The sequence below is a fragment of the Muntiacus reevesi genome, chromosome 1 (genome assembly GCF_963930625.1).
Source record: "Muntiacus reevesi chromosome 1, mMunRee1.1, whole genome shotgun sequence".
In the NCBI taxonomy this organism is placed as follows: domain Eukaryota; kingdom Metazoa; phylum Chordata; class Mammalia; order Artiodactyla; family Cervidae; genus Muntiacus; species Muntiacus reevesi.
The window spans coordinates 216,743,044-216,765,137 of record NC_089249.1 but is presented as its reverse complement, the minus strand read 5'-3'; the positions used below and the strand labels follow the sequence as shown (position 1 = coordinate 216,765,137).

The 22,094-nt window shown below is 47.6% G+C and overlaps 1 protein-coding gene across 1 annotated transcript; it reads left to right on the top strand.

Annotated features, from left to right (window-relative positions):
• Nucleotides 1-43: 43 nt before the first annotated feature.
• On the top strand, nt 44-20,600 carry F12 (coagulation factor XII). The gene is made up of 15 exons (XM_065934716.1): nt 44-140; nt 13,436-13,564; nt 13,922-13,979; nt 15,992-16,091; nt 17,086-17,156; nt 17,440-17,550; nt 17,673-17,804; nt 17,954-18,058; nt 18,216-18,387; nt 18,489-18,676; nt 18,775-19,006; nt 19,257-19,393; nt 19,489-19,638; nt 20,197-20,342; nt 20,433-20,600. Exons 2-15 carry the CDS (start codon nt 13,508-13,510, stop codon nt 20,598-20,600), a joined length of 1,827 nt encoding a protein of 608 aa, XP_065790788.1. The 5' UTR covers nt 44-140; nt 13,436-13,507.
• The last annotated feature ends 1,494 nt before the right edge of the window (nt 20,601-22,094 follow it).

Genomic DNA, 22,094 nt, shown 5'->3' with positions numbered 1-22,094 from the left:
GGTTCAGCCCCTACGTTCGAATTTCAGCACCTTCGTAGGATACCGAACTGCCAATTAGGGTCGAGCCCTCCTCGGGGACAGCAGAGGTGGGATCTCTGGATCACGCCCCGGATACCTGGCATTTGATTGGATGAACGAAGGTCAGTCATTCTCAGCACTGCACTCTGATTGGACCACTAGGTGTGGGTGTGGTCCCGTTGGTTCACCCTGGCTTTTCCAGGGTTTAAAGGGGATGCGTTTGGCATTCTAGGCCTTCTGCGGGCCGGCCTCAAGCGAGTTCGGTCAGTGTGTCCGTCAGTATGCTTTTGGGTTGGCCCATCCTGGAGGGCGCACATCGGAGTCAGGGAGAGGCCTAGAGGAGGCTGGCGGCATCCCTAGTTGCGACCCGACCTCTGGCCTGCCCACTGCGGGCGCCCCCTCCCTGCCCCCACAGCCGGATGTTGTGATTTCTCTCCACCCACACGGCTTCGCCCGCCCTCGGCCTCTGCTGCCTTATAAGGCAGCGCTAACACCCCAAGCCGCAGGAATGAGCTCACACCCATTATACAGGTGGGGAGCTGAGGTCCAGTGGCTGGCTTCAGGCCTAAGACTAGGAAGAAAACAAGGTTGAAATTTTACAGCTAATCAACACCTTCTAGTTCAACATCCTACTCCCTCCACCCTCACTTCACACACCAGGAAACGGAGGCTTGCCCAAACTTGCAAGTAAAGCAAAGCCAGATTCAACTAGGCTTCTCTGGTTCCTATCCATTCATTCATCCAAAAATGCAGAGCACATATTTCGTGCCAGGCACCGAGCCAGGAGCCGGGGAATACAGTAGTGCTAGCAAGATAGTCAGTCTCTCTGCCTACCTGCAAGGAGGATCAAGATGGTAATACTATGAGTAAACAAATAATTGGGGTGGTCTGAGAGAATGATAAGTGCTATTAAGACAGTAAGACAAAATAGTGAAGGGAATTGGTCTCAGGATGTGACATTTGAGCAGATCCAACCACCCAAAGATCTAGAGGAACAGAGTTTCAAGCAGAGGCAATAGCAAGTCCAAAGCTCTGCTCCTAGAGTAAGTTTGCTATGTTCAGAGAACAGGAAGAAGGCCTGTGTAGCTTCTGAGCCCAAAAGTCTGATATAAAATGAAAGAGCAGGGATTTAAGTAGAATCTGGAAGGCTTTGCAAACCATGGAGAAGAGTTTGTTTTTCTTAAGTGAAATGTTTTTCTTAAGATTTCAAACCATTTTAGAAGATTACTCTAGCTAGTAGACTTTCAAGGGGACAAGAATGGAGACAGAACAAGCAGTTGGGAGGCTCTAGAATTCCAGGAGACAGGGGATGATGACTTGGACTGAAAAGGTGGCAGTGGAGATGTGGGGAAATGCATGGATCTAGGATACTTTGGGGACTAAAGATAAGTACCTTGAAAGAAGGAAAACCAGTGGTCAGTAGGACAAAGGACAGGTACCTCACCCACTGAAGGCTGTCATGTCCAAGTGAGACCGGAGAGTTAAGTGAGAAAGTGCAGTTTTCAGAGGTAACTGGTGTGGGAAGGAAAGAGCTCTGGCAAGACGCAGCACATGTCCAGAGTTCTGTCGAGGAAGGTGGTGAGAGCTCATACATTTGGCCCCTGAGGGCAGAGCACTGAACTAGAGTTTCAGGTGCACATTGGGGTATGCATGATGAGGGGTGGGGGCAAGAAATGAGGCTCAGGCCTTCAAAAGAGGCCTGAATTAGGGAGCTTCTTGGAAGCTCAGCAAGTTTAGACTTCATTTTGAGGGTAGTGGGGAACTGTCCAGAGTGTGTTAAACCAGGAAGTAGTTTGATCTTATTTGCTTACTGTGTGCCATGCTAGGGGTGGGGTGAAGGGTCAGGAGAGAGAGGCTTAGGCTGTCTTGTAAACACCTATTATTTTGGTGCCCAGCATCTGAATACCCCTCCACTTTAAGGAGGAAACCTATAAAATGCAGAGGCAGACCCTGTTCTCCACTACGGAACTCAGAGAGGAGGCAAAATTTCCTCTCCAACGTCCCTAGTACGTGGAGCATGTTTCCAATGTTTGCAAGCAGGTCTTGGAAATCCAAAGCAAGGGATTCATATCAGACATTAGAGGACCATTGAGGGTTCATTGTGGTGACAGTAGAAGAAGGGGAGGAGGTCGAGCCAGGCCTTAGGAGGGTAGGTGGATTCAACAAGCACCCAGTCAGTTCCTTGTCTGCCTCAGTTACCCAGAATTGGCTTCATTGTTGAGAATCACGTATCCTGAGTAAAGGCTTTCCTCATAGCTCAGTCGGAGAAGGCAATGGCAACCCACTCTAGTACTCTTGCCTGGGAAATCCCATGGACAGAGGAGCCCAGTAGGCTACAGTCCATGGGGTCGCTAAGAGTCGGACACGACTGAGTGACTTCACTTTTATGCACTGGAGAAGGAAATGGCAACCCGCTCCAGTATTCTTGCCTGGAGAATCCCATGGACGGGATTGGCCATCCCAGGGTGGGCTGGCGTCTATGGGGTTGCAGAGTCGGACACAACTGAAGCGATTTAGCAGCAGCAGCAGCATAGCTCAGTCGGTAAAGAATCTGTCTGCAATGCAAGAAACCTGGGTTCAATTCCTAGGTTGGGAAGATCCCCAGGAGAGGGAAATGGCAATCCATTCCAGTATTCTTGCCTGGAAAATCCCATGGACGGAGGAGCCTGGTGGGCTGTAGTCCATGGGGTCACAAGAGTTGGACATGACTTAGCGATTAAACCACCACCACCATCCTGAGTAAGACAGGCAGGAGGTCCTTTTAAGAGGATCCATTAGAGAGAGGAATGATACCCTGTGCTGGGGAGGTGGCCAGGGGGTGCAGAGAAGTGATCAGATTGAGAGCTATCATGGAGATGGGATGAATAAGACCTGGCGACTGATAAGAGATAAGGACAGGAAGGTATCTCACACAACTCCCAGAATCTGACTCTTCAACCCATTCTCTGCTGCTGCTGCTGCTAAGTCGCTTCAGTCATGTCCGACTCTGTGCGACCCCATAGACGGCAGCCCACCAGGCTCCACCATCCCTGGGATTCTCCAGGCACAACCCATTCTCTATCTATGGCCAAAATGATCTTTTTATTTATTTATTTTTTCAAAATGATTTTTAAAAAGGGAGGTCAGGGGACTTCCCTAGTGATCCAGTGGTTAAGAATTTGCCTTACAGTACAGGGGAGTCAGGTTCAATCCCTGGTCAGGGAACTAAGATCCCACATGCCACAAAGCAATTAAGCCCTAAACACAGCTATTGAGCCCAAGTGCCACAACCACTGAAGCCTGTGTGCCTAGGTCCGTGCTCCACAAGAGAAACCACTACAATGAGAAGCACACAGACTGCAACAAAGAGTAGCCCTTGCTTGTGGCAACTAGAGAAAGCCTGCTTGTAACAACAAAGACCCAGCACAACCCAAAAAAGGAAAAGACAAATGCAGCGAAAGTGACGAAAGATAATGAAATGTCATCCTCAAGTAACTGACCTATGGCAAGGCCTACATGATTGGGAACTGAAGTCTCTGGCCAACCATCAAGGAGAACCTGAAGTCAATAGCTTTATGAATGAACTTGGAAATGGACCCTCCCCAAGTTGCACTATCTTTGAAGTGCCATAAAGTGAGGTATGCCTGTAAATGTTTGTAGTTTAAGTTGCTAAATTTGGGAGCAATTTGCATCTCTTATTAGCTTCAGTAGATAACTAATTCACTTCCCATTACACTTATAAATAAAACCCAAACTGTTCCCATGACCTATTAGGGCCCAACTTGATCTGGGCCCATGTAGCTTTCCAACAATATTTCATACACCTCTCTCTCCTGTCACACTGTGGAGCTGTGTTGTCCAATACAGTAGCCACTGGCCACGTGTGCTATTTAAATTTAAGTTAATTAATGAAAATCCAGTTCCTCAGTCACACTAGCCAGTTTTCAAATGTTCAATAGCCACATTTGACTAATGGCTATAGAATATTTCCATCATCACAGAAGTTCTGACAGGCAGCACTCGTCTGGAGGAAGAAGAGGCTTCCATTTGTACAAAGGTTCCATGGTGACAGCCTGAACAACTGGGAGAAAAATGATGCCACTAAGTAAGGAGGAATGAAGGATGGTGGGCTGGGTACCTTCTGACCCCCTAAACTTGTCTTTGAATAGGTAGGTCTGCCACTTCTTGAAATCTTCCTTCCAAGTCCCTGCTATGAAGAAGGGCTGTCTATGTGTGTCTGCGTGGATCCAAGCACTTGTGAGCAGGAACTTGATAGTTTCTCCCTTCTGATCCCATAGATGCTCCAGCTGTGGGAAGACAGAAACCTGAGTACCTTTCTGCTCTGATCCAAAGCAGATGATAAGGGACCCAGATGTTCAGGAGGAGCTGGGCATGTGTGTAGAAACTGCTAAAGTGGGGGTAGAGGCGTCCACATGGAAAAGTTTCTTTCTTTTTTTTTCTTTAAAAAATTTTTCTTTCTTTCTTTTTTTTTTTTCTCTAGTTTCTCTTTTATATTCTTTCTAGGGAAAGTTTCTTTGTAAACTCCTATAGACTGAGCCCCAATCATATGCCAGCTTGGCCCTTTCACATGAATTCCCATTCAAGCATCTCAACAAGCCATGCTTGTTGGTCTGAGTGCCATTCCCTCCCTAAAGAGGTGTGGTAATCAAGGTTCAGGAAAGCTGAGCACCTGACTCAGTGATCACACTGGGGGTCAGTGGCCAAGATGGGATTTGAAGTTTTCCTGATTCAAGTTCACTGCTATTTTTTCCCTCCAGTCCCTACTTCTAAGATCATTGTCCTATTCTTTAGGGTACTGACTTACAGAGCTGATCACTAGCGGTTTTGTTTTCTTTTGTTTTAGGAACTTGATGGTAACAACGTATAAATTCCTGCTTGCATCAGTTAGGAGTTTTTAATTGCAACTAAAACTGGCCAAGGTAAAAAAAAAAAAAAATTATTGATTTAAGTAATTTAAAAGTATAAGTTGTGGTTCTGATTACAAGTGTCATTGCATCTCAGATCTCAAATTGCGTCACTCAAAATTTGTCTTTCCCATACCCTGACTCAGCTTTTAAAGTGTTATCTTTATCTCAGCCCGTTCATGAGATGTTAATGGCTGCCAACAGCTTCAAGTTCACTTCCTACCAACAGGGCTACTTTTATAGAAAGAGAACGACTCTATCTTGATTCTAGCAAAAAATCCTGGGGTTGCCTCTCATTGGTTTGATTTGAGTCAGGTGTTCCTTTTGAACCAATCACTGAGGACAGAAAGAGGCAGTGTTCTTTTTTTTTAATTGTGAAAAAGTCTTTATTTTAAGAAAAAAAATTAAGTTAACAAAAAATTTAATGTTTCATTTTACAAAATACACCTGAAAGAAACTCATAGTATAAAGAAAGTTTTAAATCAAGGCGTCGCCAATTACTACAGTATTAGTAATGTGTCTCAATTTCCAAAAGTAACTTCTAAAGAGCTTAAGTTTAACCAAAAAAATTTTTAAATGAAAATAAACTAGAATGAATAAACATGAGAAACATTCTTCCCTGAATTAAGGATCTAAGCATCTTGAGTTTTCCAAAAGAGGCACTGTTCTAGTTGGCCAGGCCTGGATCACATGTCCACTCCACCCTCAGCTGAGGGAAAGGGTAAGCTTTCTTCAGTCCACTTGATGGAAGGGGGAATGGGCCCCTCCCCAAAGGAACATTGAGGGCTCTTGCTCGATAAAGTGAGAATGGATGCTAAAGAAGGGAAATGACAGATGTCCACCAGAGGTTCTCAAATTATGTTCCAGCACTGTTGATACCTTGATTTTTCTAGAAGTCAAAGAAAGAGGCAGTAGGAACGGAGAGAAGTGGAGAATTTTGAGAAATATGTGGGCAGTGTAATGAACAGAACTTGAAGCCTGGTTAGACTTGAGGGATAAGGGAGAGTGAAAGCTTTTGTCTAGAAGCACTGGAATATGACTCTAGCTACTTATACAAAAGGGAATTTATATCATGGGAATGCCCTCAATGGTTCATAGCATCAGCTAGAAGGAATACACTTGGAAATAAGTAGGAATAAAGGACCACTAGAGGACCAGAATGTAGGAATTACAACTGTGGTTGTCTACCTAATGTCTATTTCTTCCTCTTTTGCAGAGTCCTAATTCTGTTCCTGTGGCCACTTGACCTGCATGCCTCTGACTTGGCTCCAGGATTGATTGGCCTAAGACAGTTATAGAGAACCCCTTACCCTTGCTAGAGATTGGTTAGAAGTAGCAGATAACTCAGTTGTGGCCACTGAGCCACGAGAGGAGGTCTGCTTGGGAATTTTGGGGAGGGAACTTTCCTCATTTCTAAGAATGATCTAATGGAAGGGAAGGTCCTTCTTCACTGGAGTTTAGGCATGATTCTTGGAGCTGTGGTAGTCATTTGGTGGCCATGAGGGAATCAGCTTGAAGTATGCACACTGAGGACCATAGTAAACAAAAGAAAAAAGAACTTGGGTTCTTTCTTTCTTTTTTTTTTTTGAGTATAATTGCTTTACAATGTTAGGTTAGTTTCTGCTGCACAACAGTGTGGATCAGCCAAGAACATGGACTCTTGATGACATTGTTAAACCACTGAAAGCTCTGTTCCTGGAGCCCTTCCACTCTAGATCTCTTATGATATGAAATGATAAATTTAAATTTCCTTGCTACTTAAGCTGGGGTTTTGGAAGGCATCCTGACTTATACCATGGAGCAGGGACAATCTGGCCAGGGTACAGTTGGTGAAATGGCAGACCTCCAACCCTGGCACTTTTCACCATCCTTGCTTGTGTGACCTGTTCAGGATTCAGAATCCTGGGAGTGAGAGCCTGTTGGCCCAGTTTAGGTCTCTCTGATTGCCTTAATGTAGGGAGAGGGTGATCTAGCCCGTTAGGCTTCCATAGTGGGAAGTGGTCACTGGAAATTACCCTTCCCCCACACAATAGGGAAGTTGTTGTTGTTCAGTTGCTAAGTTGTGAAGAACAACTCCCTTATTGTGTAAGGCAAGGGTAATTTCCAGTGACCACCTCCCACCATGGAAGCCTAATGGACTAGATCACTCTCTCCCTACACTAACATAATCAGAGATACCTAAACTCAATCAATGGGTGCTCTTTCCCAGGATTCTGACTCTTTGCAACTCCATGGGCTTCTCTTTCCTCCACTGTCTCCTGGAGTTTGCTCAAACTAATGTCCATTGAGTTGGTGATGCTATCTAGCCATCTCATCCTCTGCCGCCCCCATCTCCTTTTGCCTTCAATATTACCTAGAAGCAGGGTCTTTTCCAATGAGTTGGCTCCTTGCATCAGGTGGCTAAAGTATTAGAGCTTCAGCAACAGTTCTTCCAATGAATATTCAGGGTTGATTTCCTTTAGGATTGACTGGTTTGATCTTGCAATCCAAGAGACTCTCAAGAGTCTTCTCCAACACCACAATTTGAAAGTATCCATTCTTTAGCGATCAGCCTTCTTTATGGTTCAGCTCACACGTTCATACATGACTACTAGAAAAAACATAGCTTTCACTATATGGACCTTTGTTGGCAAATGATTTCTTTGCTTTTTAATATGCTGTCTATATTTGTTATAGCTTTCCTTTCAAGGAGCAAGCACCTTTTAATTTCATGGCTGTAGTTACTGCCTGCAATGATTTTGGAGCCCAAGAAAATCAAATCTGTCACTGTTTCCACTGTTTCCCCATCTATTTGCCATGAAGTGATGGGACCAGATGCCATGATCTTAGGTTTTTGAGTGCTGAGTGAAAGACAGCCAGCCTTTTTGCTCTCTTCTCTCACCCTCATCAAGAGACTCTTTAGTTCCTCGTCATCTTCTGCCATTAGAGTAGTATTGTCTGCATGTTTGAGGATGTCGATATTTCTTCCAGCAGTCTTTATTCCAGCTTGTGATTCATCCAGCCTGGCATTTTCCATGATGTCCTCTGCACAGAAGTGAAATAAACAGAGTGACAATATACAGCCTTGTTGTATTCCTTTCCCAACTTTGATACATGTCCTGTTCTAACTATTACTTCTTGACCCAAGTATAGGTTTCTCGGGAGACAGGTAAGGAAGTCAGTACTCTCATCTCTAAGTATTTTCCACAGTTTGTTGTCATCCACACAGTCAAAGGCTTTAGAGTGGTCAATGAAACAGAAGTAGATGTTTTTTGGAATTCCCTTGGTTTCTCCATGATTCAATGAATGTTGGCAATTTGATCTCTGGTTTCTCTGCCTCTTCAAAACCCAGCTTGTACATCTAGAAGTTCTTGGTTCACGTACTAGGCTAAAACCTAGCTTGAAGGATTTTGAGCATAATGTTGCTATCATGTAAAATGAGTGCAATTGTACAGTAGTTTGAATGTTCTTTGACATTGCCCTTCTTTGGGACTGGAATGAAAACTGACCTTTTCAGTCCTGTCACCACTGCTGGGTTTTCCAAATTTGCTGGCATATTGAGTGCAGCACTTTAACAGCATCATCTTTTACAATTTGAAATAGCTCAGCTGGAATTCCATCACCTTCACTAGCTTTGTTTGTGGTAATGCTTCCTAAGGCCCACTTGATTTCACACTCCAGGATATATGACTTTAGGTGAGTAACCACACCCTCATGGTTATCCAGGCCACTAAGACCTTTCTTGTATAGTTCTTCTGTGTATTTTTGCCACCCCATCTTAATCTCTTCTGCTTCTGTTAGGTCCTTGTGGTTTTTGTCCTTTACTGTGCCCATCCTTGCATGAAATTTTCCCTTGATATCTCTCATTTTGTTGAAGAAATCTGTCTTTCACATTCTATTGTTTTCCTATATTTCTTTGCATTGTTCATTTAAGAAGGCCTTCTTATTTCTTCTTGCTGTTCTCTGGAACTCTTCATTCAGTTGGGTATATCTTTCCCTCTCTCCCTTGCCTTTTGCTTCTCTTCTTTCCTCAGCTATTTGTAAAGCCTTCTCAGACAACCACTTAGCCTTCTTGCCTTTCTATTTCTTTGGGATGGTTTTGGTCACTGCTTCTTGTACAGCATTATGAACTTCCATCCATAGTTCTTCAGGCACTCTGTCTAGCAGATCTAATCCCTTGAATATATTCATCACCTCCACTGTATAATCATAAGAGATTTTATTTAGGTCATACCTGAATGGCCTAGTGGTTTTCCCTACTTTCTTTAAGGTAAGCCTTAATTTTGCAATAAGGCACTCATGATCTAAGCCACAGTCAGTTCCAGGCCTTGTTTTTCCTGACTGTATAGTACTTCTCCGTCTTTGGATGCAAACAGCATAATCAATCTGATTTTGGTATCACTCTCTGGTGGTGTCCATGTCCATGTGTAGAGTTGTCTCTTGCGTTGTTGGAAGAGGGTGCTTGCTATGACCAGTGTGCCCTGCTTCATTTTGTACTTCAAGGCCAAACTTGCCTTTTTTCCCCAGGTATCTCTTGACTTCCTACTTTTGCATTCCAATACTCTATGATGAAAAGAACATTTTGTATGTGTGTGTGTGTGTGTTAGATCTACAAGGTGTTGTAGGTCTACATAGAACCAGTCAACTTCAGCTTCTTCAGCATCAGTAGTTGGGGCATAGACTTGGATTACTGTTATGTTGAATGGTTTGCCTTGGAAAAGAACTGAGATTATTCTGTTGTTTTTGAGACTGCACCCAAGTACGGCATTTCAGACTCCTTTGTTGACTATGAGGGCTATTCCATTTCTTCTGAGGGACTCTTGTCTACAGTAGTAGATATAATGATCATCTGAATTAAATTTGACCATTCCTGTCCATTTTAGTTCACTGATTCCTAAGATGTCAATGTTCAGTCTTGCCATCTCCTGCCTGACCACATTCAATTTACCTCGATTCATGGACCTAACATTCCAGGTTCATATGCAATATTGTTCTTTACAGAATCAGACTGTACTCTCACCACCAGACACATCCACAACTGAGCATCGTCTCTACTTTAGCCCAGCTGCTTCATTCTTACTAGAGCTATTGTTAATTGCCCTCTGCTCTTCCCCAGTAGCATACTGGATCACAGGCTTGTCATGGCAAAGGGGTCTCTACTTTAGCCCAGCTTCTTCATTCTTACTAGAGCTATTGTTAATTGCCCTCTGTTCTTCCCCAGTAGCATATTGGATCACAGGCTTGTCATGGCAAAGGGGCTTGTGTAACTCAGTGAAGCTGTGAGCCGTGCTGTGCAGGGCCACTCAAGATGGATGTATCATAGTGAAGAGTTCTGAAAAAATGTGGTCCACTGGAGGAAGGAATGGCAAACCACTCCAGTATTCTTGCCTGGGTAACCCTGTGGACAGTATGAAAAGGCAAAAAAGACATGCTGCTGGAAGATAAACCTCCCAGGTTGGAATGTGTCCTATGTATACTGGGGAAGAGTAGATGGCAATAGGGGTGAGGTGACCCCAAATATGAGCTTCCCAGGTGGCACTGGTGGTAAAGAACCTGCCTGCCAGTGCAGGAAATTTAAGAGACATGGGTTCAGCCCTTGGGTTGGGAAGATCCCCTGGAGGAGCACATGGCATCCCACTCTGGTATTCTTGTCTGGAGAATCCCGTGGACAGAGGAGCCTGGTGAGCTACAGTCCGTGGGGTTGCAAAGAGTCAGACACAACTGAAGCAACTTAGCATGCACACACAACCCCAAATAGAAACTGGCAGACTAGAAGAGGAGGGGGGAACAGATGTCGAACATCCAAATACTCATGAATATCCACCTCTGGTCCCAGCAGACTGGTTGTCTCATCTCACGTTCCATATAAAGCAACCAGTGCTTACTGTATTCTTCATCTGACGTGCCACATTCAGGCTTCTGAGAAGCTGTAGTACTTGCTCTGCCTGGAAGCCCTTCTCTCCCTTTCCCACCTGCAGCTTCCTATTCTTTGTGAAGATGTGTTTCAAAGGCCCCTTCCATTTGGAGGGAGAGCTGGTTTCTCATCAGATGGAAGGAGCCAGTATGGGACCAGTTCTGGGCCACAGACTGTATTCAGGAACTGAAATCAAGACCTGATGAAGGTGCTTTCACCTTAATGAGTCGTCTATACATCTCACGGTTTCACTTTCATCATGGTCTTATTAGCCATTACTTCCACTTTTGAAAACAATTGTTGAAGTGGTGCCTCTACTCCTGCCTTCCTGTTGCTGTGTTTCTGTCCCAGGAAATCTTCCATGACCTGCCTCTCTTCCATCAGAATCAAGAATTTGCTATATTCTGTCTTCACTTTATTTCCCACAAATTACTTTGGACCAGTCAGGACTTCTTTGATTGAAAATGATGGAAGTCCATTCAAATTGATTTTAATTGGTACATGTAACTGAGAATTCTTGAGGCTATCTCTAGTTTTAGGATCTAGATTCTCAAACAAAATAATCGATCATCACTCTACCTGTGTTATCAAATGCTGGGTAGCAAATAATCCTAAAATTTATGGCTTAAAACAACAAAAATCAATTAGGATTTTCACAACTTCAGAGGTTCAAGGATTTAGGAGTTGTCTAGCTGGATGGTCTGGCTTGAGGTCTCTAATGAGGTTGCAGGCCAGATGCTCGTTAGGGCTGCAATATCCATGTCAAAAGTGTTCATTCACATGACTGTCCAATTGGTGCTGATTGTTGGCTGAAGACTTTACTTTATTCCCTCACGGGCCTCCCTGAAGGGCTACTTGAGTGTCCTGACAGCATGGCAACTGGCCTCCCCCAGAGTGAGTGATCCATGAGACCAAGACTTAAACTGTGATCCCTTTTATGACCTGGGCTCACAAGTCAAACATCATCATTTCTGCCATATTCTACTGGATACAGAACAGCTCTGACCCAGTGTAGGAAGAGACTATTCAAGGTCATGAATTCCAGGAGGTGAGGGTCTATGGGTACCATCTAGGAGGTTGCTCCCTATAGCATTCTTCCAACCTCCCTTCCCTGTTTGCTCTGCTATTCCTATATGTATGCTTCATTCTCAGGAAGGACCTCCCCAGGCAGTGACAGAGATGGCCATCAACATCTCCAGGATTGCATTCTTAGGGACTCCAAGAGGAAGAAAGTACCTTTATCCTAAAAGTTCTGGTGAAAAGTCCCAAGGCTGACTCCGATTGGCCAAACTTGTGTATGGCTTATCGCTGAACCAATCCCTGTGGTCTGGAAATACCATACTCTGATTGGCCAGACCTAGGCCACACCCCCAGGCCTAGAACTGAGGGTAGAGCGGGCAGCACTAGAGACTCATGGAGGGGATGAAGGAGGAATGATTTTCAAAGGAAAAATCAGGGTATCCTTACTGAACCAAGATAAATGGCTGTTAGGAAGGAAAAATAATACATGCTGAACACATCTCCCTTCCTTGTGCTCCAACTGCATATTTTAGCACTTCTTGGTTTAGTAATTTTGGTATTTTTTCCATGGGATCATTTACTTACTTTGTAGGTAGAACTCTAAAATGGCCCCCAAGACCCCGGTGTAAGCATACCTTCTCTCAGTTATTTAATCAAATGCTAATCTAGAGGCTTCTGTACAAGGATGCTATGAATATAAGTAAGGTCCTAAATCAGTTGACCTTAAGAGAGGGAGATTTTCCTTAGTGGGTCTGACCTAATCAGATGAATCCTTAAAAGGGACAGGGTTCTTCCTAACAGAGGAAATTCAAAGGGTGAGAAAGAGTCAACATGGCAGAGATTCTCTGTTGTTGGCTTGGAAAATTGAAGGGACTCTATGGCAAGAAATGCAGGAAGCTTGTAGCAGTTGAGGGTAGCCCCTAGCTGATAGCTTGCAAGGAAACAGGGACCTCACTTTCTATAAATGCAAAAAACTGAATTCTGCCAATGACCTGAATGACCTTGGAAGGGAATTTTTCCCCAGAGCCTCCAGAGAACTCAGCCTTGAACTCAGTTTTGTGAAACTGAGCAGAAAACTGAGTCATGCAGTGTAGGACTTTAGACCCAGAGATTTGTGAACTAACTATGAGTATTATTTTAATCTACAAAGTTTGTAGTTAATTTTAGACAGCAATAGAATATGAATACACTTCCCCATTGGAGAAGGAAATGGCAACCCACTCCAGTATTCTTGCCTGGGATATCCCATGGACAGAGGAGCCTGGTGGACTAGAGTCCATGGGGTTGCAAAAGAGTCGAACATGATTTAGCAACGAAACAACAAGATACTTCCCCATGGACGCTCAGATTCCCAAAGTAGGGAGCTTCTTTTGGATTTCCTTACCCTCCTCATCCCCAGTAGGACGGGAAATGAGGCAAACTCTCTTTCTGCTTCCAGTTCTACTATCTGAGAAAGATGGGGGGAGCCCCACTCCTTATTATTCTACTGCCATCCACCAGCTCCCAGCTTTCCCATCCTTAGGGGTTCATCAGGGAAACTCTTTGCTTGACTTCCCATAAACAGCCTAGAAGGGCAGCTCAACCAATCTCTGCTCCCCAGGCCTCAGGGACCTTTGACCAGTTCTATTGATCTGGACTCCTGGTCAAGTGGTTGGACCAACAGACAGACGCCATGAGAGCTCTGCTGCTCCTGGGGGCCCTGCTGGTGAGCCTGGAGTCAACGGTTTCGGTGAGGACTGTGGGAACCGGGAGGGTTATACTGGGATGGCCCTGGTAGGTTCCTGTCACAGCTTTGGCCTCTGACCATGACCTTTTGGCCCAGGAGATTGGAAGTCCTGTTTGGAAAGACGAGGCAAGCCCATAAGGCCCAAGTAGAGGAGAGAGAGAATAGACAGACTGGTGGCTATGAGAATGTGGCCTGCATTTCTGGGGGAGAGGGAAATTGAGGAGACAACAGGAGGAGTGAAGAGGGGTCCAGGCCTTTGGAGGAAATCTCTGCATTTCGGGGCTGTGAGAGGAAGCTGGGGACACGGGAGCAGGCAATGACTTTCTGGCAAAATTCCCTCTCTTCTTCCCTCCTCCATAGACTCCACCTTGGAAAGGCCCCAAGAAGCATAAACTCACAGAGAGTGAGCACACAGTGGGTAAGTAGCCTGGGACCACCTCCAGAGAGAGCCTCAGGCCAGGATGAGTCATGGTAGGGGTGTGGAGACTGTGAGTCTCTGGCCCTTGGAGTGGGAGGGAGGATCCTGGGCACTCTTCACTCTTACCCCCAGAGTTGTCTGGCTGGCATTCAGACCTGGGTGCATGCTATGTGTCGGGTCTTGTGCAAGTGGGTGTTGCAGACCCAGAGTGATAGTGAGCTGTGTGCTCCTTGAGGGCAGGTTGGGGCTGTATCTGAGTGCCTGGCCCAGCCCCTGCTCTTCTTCCTCAGCTTCCCAGGCCTGTCTCATCATTTCCTCTTCTAGATGTATCTCACAGGCATCAGGCAGGCCACACAAAGGCCAGGGCCCTTGACAGACAAGAAAGGACTGAAAGCAGGGCTTTAGAGCCCAAATGCTTCTAAATCCCAGCTTCATCACTCATGGACTGGGTGGCTCTGGGTCAATGACTTGACTTCTCCAAGCCTAAATTTCCCCACCTGTAAAACCAGGCTGGTGATGGTAAAACTCTTAAAGTTGCTGAGAAGCAGAAATGAGTCATTTATCCTGGTGAGACACTCAGCCCACATTTTGGTGCATGGTAAATGCTTAAAATATATTGACTTTTATTATCAAGTTTCCTTTTAGATGGGGGATATCTGCCATCTCCCCCTAGCTCCCTATTGTCTTTATTCTTCTAGACACTAAATATTTACCTAGAGTTGCAAACTAGAGCTTGCTCTGGTAAGCCTGACCTGGTGGGATGAGACACAGTCCCTCAGCATGGCCCTGAGGCCCAGCCCAGCCAACCCTGCCTACCTCATCTCCTCTCTTCAGCACTTCACACCCAGCCAAATGGCTCTCCTCCCTCTAGTCTGACCCAAACTAGCTGCTCTGTCCTTGCCTAACCACCAACTTAAGGTTCTCTATTCCATCTGGGCTTCCCTTGTGGCTCAGCTGGTAAAGAATCTGCCTGCAATGTGGGAGACCTGGGTTCAATCCCTGGGTTGGGAAGATCCCCTGGAGAAGGGAAAGGCTACCCACTCCAGTATTCTGGCCTGGAGAATTCCATGGACTATACAGTCAAAAAGAGTTGGACACAATTGAGCGATTTTCACTTGCTTTTTTTCCCATTCCATTTGCATTTTAAAGCTCTATCTCAAATGCTTCTCTCTCTTTCTTTACTATCCTATCCGTGATTTGGCCCTCAGCACAAGTGCCATATACCTTTAAGAACAAAATATGAGCTAATGTATGTATATCAAACACAGACTCTCAATGTTTTACAGACACAATCTCATTTAAGTTTCACAACACTCATTTGAAGTATATACAGTCAGTTCTCATTATTCCTAGCAGTTGTGTTCTATAAAGTCACCATGAACACTGAATTAGCAAAAACCAAACCATTACTCCTAGAGGAAATATCGGGTTAGGTTCCCGTGAGCTCTGGTTACATTTTCATCAACCATCAATACATAACCTTGCCTTATGTGTGATTTTGTTTAGACACTTTACTTAATAAATGTTGTTGATTCATTGATATTGAACTCATGGCCAACAGCACTATTAGCTCACACCTGGATGAAGCTTATCTAGTCCAAAAATGTCCTCTGTAATATATATCACAGCCCTCTTGTGCATAGGAACACTGGATCACACTCCAGCCACTCTACTTGGCAGCCATTTTCAAGCAAAATCATTTAACAAAAGCACAAAATTTGAAAATGTGGCACTAAATAGAGTGTGAAAAGGACACTTGTTTATAGTAGGAGCTGAACAAAAAGCAGAGCATCACTTCATTTGACCTTAGCTGGGAATGCGCACTTCGGGTGACTCAAATTTTTCACTACTCTGCACATGTCTATAAATGATCGTGAAAGCACCTTGAGTATTGGTTTTTTCAAAGTATTGGTCTTTTCAAAGGTCTATCCTTTTTCCAACCAGACTCTGAGGGTGGTCCCTGGTCAATGGGGGCATCGGGAAAGGCATTAAGGAGTGTGTTATCCTTACAGTTCTCACTGTCACCGGGGAACCCTGCCACTTCCCCTTCCAGTACCACCGGCAGCTGTATCATAAATGCATCCACAGAGGCCGGCCAGGCCCCCGACCTTGGTAAGACTACCCACAAAGTGTTGGAGCAGGGGCCTTCTGTGGACTCTGCCCACCCTTCTGTCCAGGGAACCCTGCTTGAAGAGAGGGGGTTGTGATAGGGGAGGTGAGCTTAGCCTCTTGGGCAGAGCAAGGAAGCCTCACCTCTTTCTTTTATTTATTGAAGTATAGTTGATTGACAATGTTGTGTTGGTTCCAGGTATGCTTCAAAAGGATTCAGTTTTATATATATATATATATATATATATATATACCTATACATGGGCTTCCCTAGTGGCTTAGCTGGTAAAGAATCCACCTACAATGCGGGCACCTGGGTTCAATCCTTGGGTTGGGAAGATCCCCTGGAGAAGGGAAAGGCTACCCACTCCAGCATTCTGGCCTGGAGAATACATATGTGTGTGTGTGTGTGTGTGTGTGTGTATGTTATTATAAGACATTGAAAATAATTACTTGTGGATGGGGAACACATGTAAATCCATGGCTGATTCATGTCAATGTATGGCAAAAACCACTACAATATTGTAAAGTAATTAGCCTCCAACTAATAAAAATAATTGGGAAAAAGAAAAAATAAAAAAATAAAATAATTACTTGTGTTATACAGTAAATCCTTGTTGCTTATCTATTTCATGTATAGTAGTTTCTCTCCATTAATCTCATTTTCCCAATTTATCCCCTCCCTTTCCACTTTGGGAACTGTAAGTTTGTTTTCTATGTCTGTGAGTCTGTTTCTATTTTGTACATAGATTCACATGTATTATTGTTTAGATTCCACATGTAAGCGATATCATATAATATTTATCTTTATCTGACTTGCTTCACTTAGTATACTAATTCCCTAGGTCCATCCATATTGCTGCAAATGGCAATATTTTATTCTTTTGTTATGGCTGAGTAATATTCCATTGTGTATGTACCACCTCTTCTTAAACCAATCATCTGTTGATAGGCACTTGGGTCACTTCCACATCTTAAGCTTCCTCTCTTTCTACAGGTGTGCTACCACCCCCAACTTTGAGAAGGACCAACGATGGGCATACTGCCTGGAACCCAAGCAAGTGAAAGGTGCCATTCAACCTTTGGAGTGACCCAGGGCCCTCTCCCCACCCCTAGCTCCTCTCCTGGGTATCATCAGACCCAAATGCATGGGATTCTGGGCCCACCTATCTCCTTCTCCCCCAGAGGGAGAAGTTCTAAGAGTGGGTAGCCTCATTTTGCAGGTGGGTAAACTAAGGCTTGGAAACTTGGAGGGCCAAGGTCAAAAGACAAGCATGTTTGGGTAGGGACTCAGCCCCCATCTGTCCGACTCAGGCTCCCTGCTCTTTCTCCCTCTGTGTCCATCTCTCAGACCACTGCAGCAAACACAATCCCTGCCAGAAGGGAGGGACCTGTGTGAACATGCCAGATGGCCCTCACTGCATCTGTGCAGATCACCTCACTGGGAAGCACTGCCAGAAAGGTGAGGAGATGCTGAGGCCAGGGATGGGGGCACTGGGGAACAGGGGCAGCCTCAGACCCACTGGAGAAGTCCTGTGGATTCCCGGAGACTTGGCATGGTCCCTCTTCTCCTTTTGTCCCCAGAGAAATGCTTTGAGCCCCAGTTTTTCCAGTTCTTCCACGAGAATGAAATATGGCACAGGCTTGAGCCAGCAGGTGTGGTCAAGTGCCAATGCAAGGGTCCGAATGCCCAGTGCAAGCCACTGGCCAGCCAGGGTGAGTAGACTGGTGGGGAGCTGGGCAGGGACCAGAGTGGATGGTGAGGAAGAAAGGCTGGCAGGAGGCCAGGTGGTGTGCCAGTGTAAAAGGGAGCTCTCTGAGTCGTCTTTGGGCCTAGGGATGACTCAGAGTGCTCCTTCTCCCAGTCTGCCGCACCAACCCGTGTCTCAACGGGGGCAGCTGCCTACAGGCGGAGGGCCACCGCCTGTGCCATTGCCCTGCTAGCTTCGCGGGACGTTTGTGCGATGTAGGTGAGTTAAGGTCTCTAGGAAGCAGAAGCCCCACCCCACCTGGGAAGGACTTGCAGAGAGGGAGGAGGGGGAGTGGCGCCGTGGGTGAGAGGGCGGCTGGGGGCAGGGGGAGGGACCAAATCATCACCTAGAGGCGGGGAGCCTCCTCTCTCCCCAGACCTCAAGGCGAGTTGCTACGACGACCGCGACCGCGGACTCAGCTACCGCGGCATGGCCAGGACCACGGTGTCCGGAGCACCCTGTCAGTCGTGGGCCTCCGAGGCCACCTACTGGAATGTGACCGCAGAGCAAGTGCTGAACTGGGGACTGGGCGACCACGCCTTCTGCCGGTGCGCGCGTGGGACGCAGCTGGAAGTCCCCTTCCGCTCCAGGGTCCTTCTAGGGCTTCTCACGTTCAAAATAGCGCCTCCACCTCACCTCGTGGTTACAGGAACCCCGACAACGACACCCGCCCGTGGTGCTTCATTTGGAAAGGCGACCGACTGAGCTGGAATTACTGCCGCCTGGCACCTTGCCAGGCCGCAGCTGGGCACGAGAAGGTCTTCCCCTTGCCCTCGCCGTCGGCTTCGCAGAAACCTGAGTCCTCGACCCAGACCCCGCTTCCATCCCTGACTTCAGGTAGTTGGGAGGGGTCGAGCGGAGAGGGCGCAGGACGAGCTATATTCCAACCGATCGACCATGGGTCTCCAGGTCCTCAGCCTGGGCTCTTCCCACAGGCTGGTACTCGCCGCGGGAACAGCCGACTCCTCTGCCCGGCGCAGGCCCGGGGGGTTGTGGACAGCGGCTCCGCAAATGGCTGTCCTCGCTGAACCGCGTCGTCGGAGGACTGGTGGCGCTCCCCGGGGCGCACCCCTACATCGCCGCGCTGTACTGGGGCCAACATTTCTGCGCCGGCAGCCTCATCGCTCCCTGTTGGGTGCTGACTGCGGCTCACTGCCTGCAGAACCGGCGAGTGTCCTCCAGCTCAGCTCCCCGCCCGGGAACCCCCTAGCGTCTCTCTCCTTTGCGCCCAGCTTCCGCGCGACACCCGAACTCGTGCCCTACCTCTCTGCGTCCCCGCCCACCTTTGCCCCCTTCTCCCTTTCAGAGCTTCCCAGGAGGAAGCCAAAACCTATTTGGGGGTTCGGAAGAAGGGGGCTCACGCAGGATGCCTGTGGCCCGCTCTGAGCGCGCTTCCTTTTCCCGACGCTGTCCCCAGACCTGCGCCGGAGGAGCTGACCGTGGTGCTCGGCCAGGACCGCCACAACCAGAGCTGTGAGCAGTGCCAGACGCTGGCAGTGCGGGACTACCGCCTGCATGAGGCCTTCTCGCCCATCACCTACCAGAACGACCTGGGTGCGTGGAGTAACGCCCGCGGGGATCAGGGAAAAGGGTGTGCTGAGCTCGAAGTCCGGGTGTCCCGGTCTCACGCTTCTCCCCGCCCGGGTTAGCTCTGGTGCGCCTGCAGGAGAACGCAGACGGCTGCTGCGCGCACCCGTCGCCTTTCGTTCAGCCAGTGTGCCTGCCGAGTAGCGCCGCCCGCCCCGCCGAATCCGAAGCCGCGGTCTGCGAGGTGGCCGGCTGGGGTCACCAGTTCGAGGGTAGGCAGAACGGCTGGAAGCGGGAGGGAGGCTTCTGGCCACCGGGGTAGGCAAGAGAAGCCTACAGGTGAACAGGTGGGGCCTACCTGGTGTATTGTGGGGACGTGCAGGGCCCCTGTCTCTGCAGTCTGCTTCTCCAAGGGCTTGAAATTCACTGTTGGGGGAGTGGGGGAGTCCCCAGAACTCCTGTGGCGAAGCGGGAGAGCCGCACGATCTCTGGGTTCCCTCTGGGCGCTGGGCTGCAAGGGCTGCTAGAACGCTGACCCGCGTTGGAGCCTCAGGTGGGTTGGATGGGGAGCAAGGTTTTGAGCCACTGGATGGGAAGTGGGGGTGGGGTTCAGAAGCAGTCCTGTTTCCTCCTGGTCGGTTCTCATCACAGCTCCTCTCTGGCTTCCTGTCTATGAAATAGGTGTTAAAGGCAATTCATTCCCTCCCGGGCTTGCTGCGAGGAAGACAGGAGATTATAGCGGGTTTGAAAGAGCCTGGTAAAGCCAGGTCCATGGCCTGGGCATCAAGCGGACTCTGGAGGGGTGTGAGGAGGGTGCTCTCGGTTCGCAGGTGGGGAATATTCCAGCTTCCTGCAGGAGGCTCAGGTGCCACTCATCGACCCGAAGCGCTGCTCCGCCCCCGACGTGCACGGAGCCGCCTTCACCCGCGGTATGCTCTGCGCTGGCTTTCTCGAGGGCGGCACCGACGCGTGCCAGGTGAGCCTGGGGCCCGCTTGGCGCCCTTCCCCAACCCAGTCAAGGGCGGGCTCCCAGCCAAGGACGCTGAGCCGCGTGTCCCCAACCCAGGGTGACTCCGGAGGCCCTCTGGTGTGTGAGGATGAGACCCCTGAGCGCCAGCTCATCCTGCGAGGCATAGTCAGCTGGGGCTCGGGTTGCGGCAACCGCTTCAAGCCGGGTGTGTACACCGACGTGGCCAACTACCTAGCCTGGATTCGGGAGCACACGGCTTCCTGACAGCCCGACGACTGTCTTTCCCTTCTGAGCAGTTCTGGAATGGAAGTGTGGCTGACGCGGGGGATTATGGATAGCAAAGACTGTTTTCCATTCTCCCCAGCGCTTCCAGCCCAGGGCTGGGCATGGCATAGGCACTCAATAAAGTGCTTTTGAAGATGCTTGAAAGGTTCAGGTCTTCAAGGTCCTGTTGGGAAACGCCAAGACAGTTTGTGCCCTGTGCTTAGTCGCTCAGTCTTGTCCGACTCTTTTGCAACCCCATGGACTGTAACCTGTCAGGCTCCTCTGTCCTTGGAGATTCTCCAGGCAAGAATATTGGAGTGGGTTGCCATGCCCTCCTCCAGGAGATTTTCCCAACCCGGGGATCGAACCTATGTCTCCCGCGTTGCAGGTGGATTCTTTACCCAAAACAGTATACCGGTACTCAACTTCTTCAGACCCAGAGTACAGAATCTATTGAGATCTGATGCAAGATTTAAATCCACGTCCAGCTGATATTTACTAAGTCACACTGTGTACCAAACCAGTGCAAGGTGATTCCATGATTATGAAACTAATATTTTAAGTTTACAGGAGTTCTCAACCTTGACTGTACATCAAATCACCTTGGGGAGCTTTTTGAACCTATGCCCAACATCCACCTCAGGTCAACTAAATCAATATTTCTAGGGATGGGGGTGGGTGGCTGGATGTTTTTTAAAACTCCCCAGGTGATTCTATCTGCAGTGGAGGTTGAGAACCGTGGTTAGAGGTACTTAACATTAGGGAGTTCCCTGGCAGTTCAGTAGTTGAGACTCCATGCTTCCAATACAGGGGGTGCAATCCCTGGTGGGGAAACTAAGATCCTACATGCTGCTACCAAAAGATATATATATATATATATATATACACATATATATATAAAGTACTCAACATTAAAACAGTGGCGTGAGCTCTTAAGGCTGCTGGCGTGGAAGCCCCTTCTGCTGCTTCTGCTGCTAAGTCGCTTCAGTCGTGTCAGACTCTGTGCGACCCCATAGATGGCAGCCCACCAGTCTCCCCCGTCCCTGGGATTCTACAGGCAAGAACACTGGAGTAGGTTGCCATTTCCTTCTCCAATGTAGGAAAGTGAAAAGTGAAAGTGAAGTCACTCAGTTGTGTCCGACTGTTAGCGACCCCATGGATTGCAGCCTACCAGGCTCCTCCGTCCATGAGATTTTCCAGGCAAGAGTACTGGAGTGGGTTGTCATTGCAAGGAAGCCCCTTACCCCTGCCCCAGTTCTCACTAGGGCAGTGGATCTCGAAGTGTGGTTCCTGGACTGTCAGCAGGGAACATGTTAGACACACATTTTCTCTGGCTACATCCCACAGTACAGGATGAGAGAAAATCTGAGTTGGGACCCAGCAATCTATTTAACAGCTTTCCAGGAGATTCTGATTTTCCTCAGGTCTGAGAACCACATTATTTAGGATTGAATGGTTATCAGGCCTGAGCGGTCTGGCTGTCCAGATAGGGCA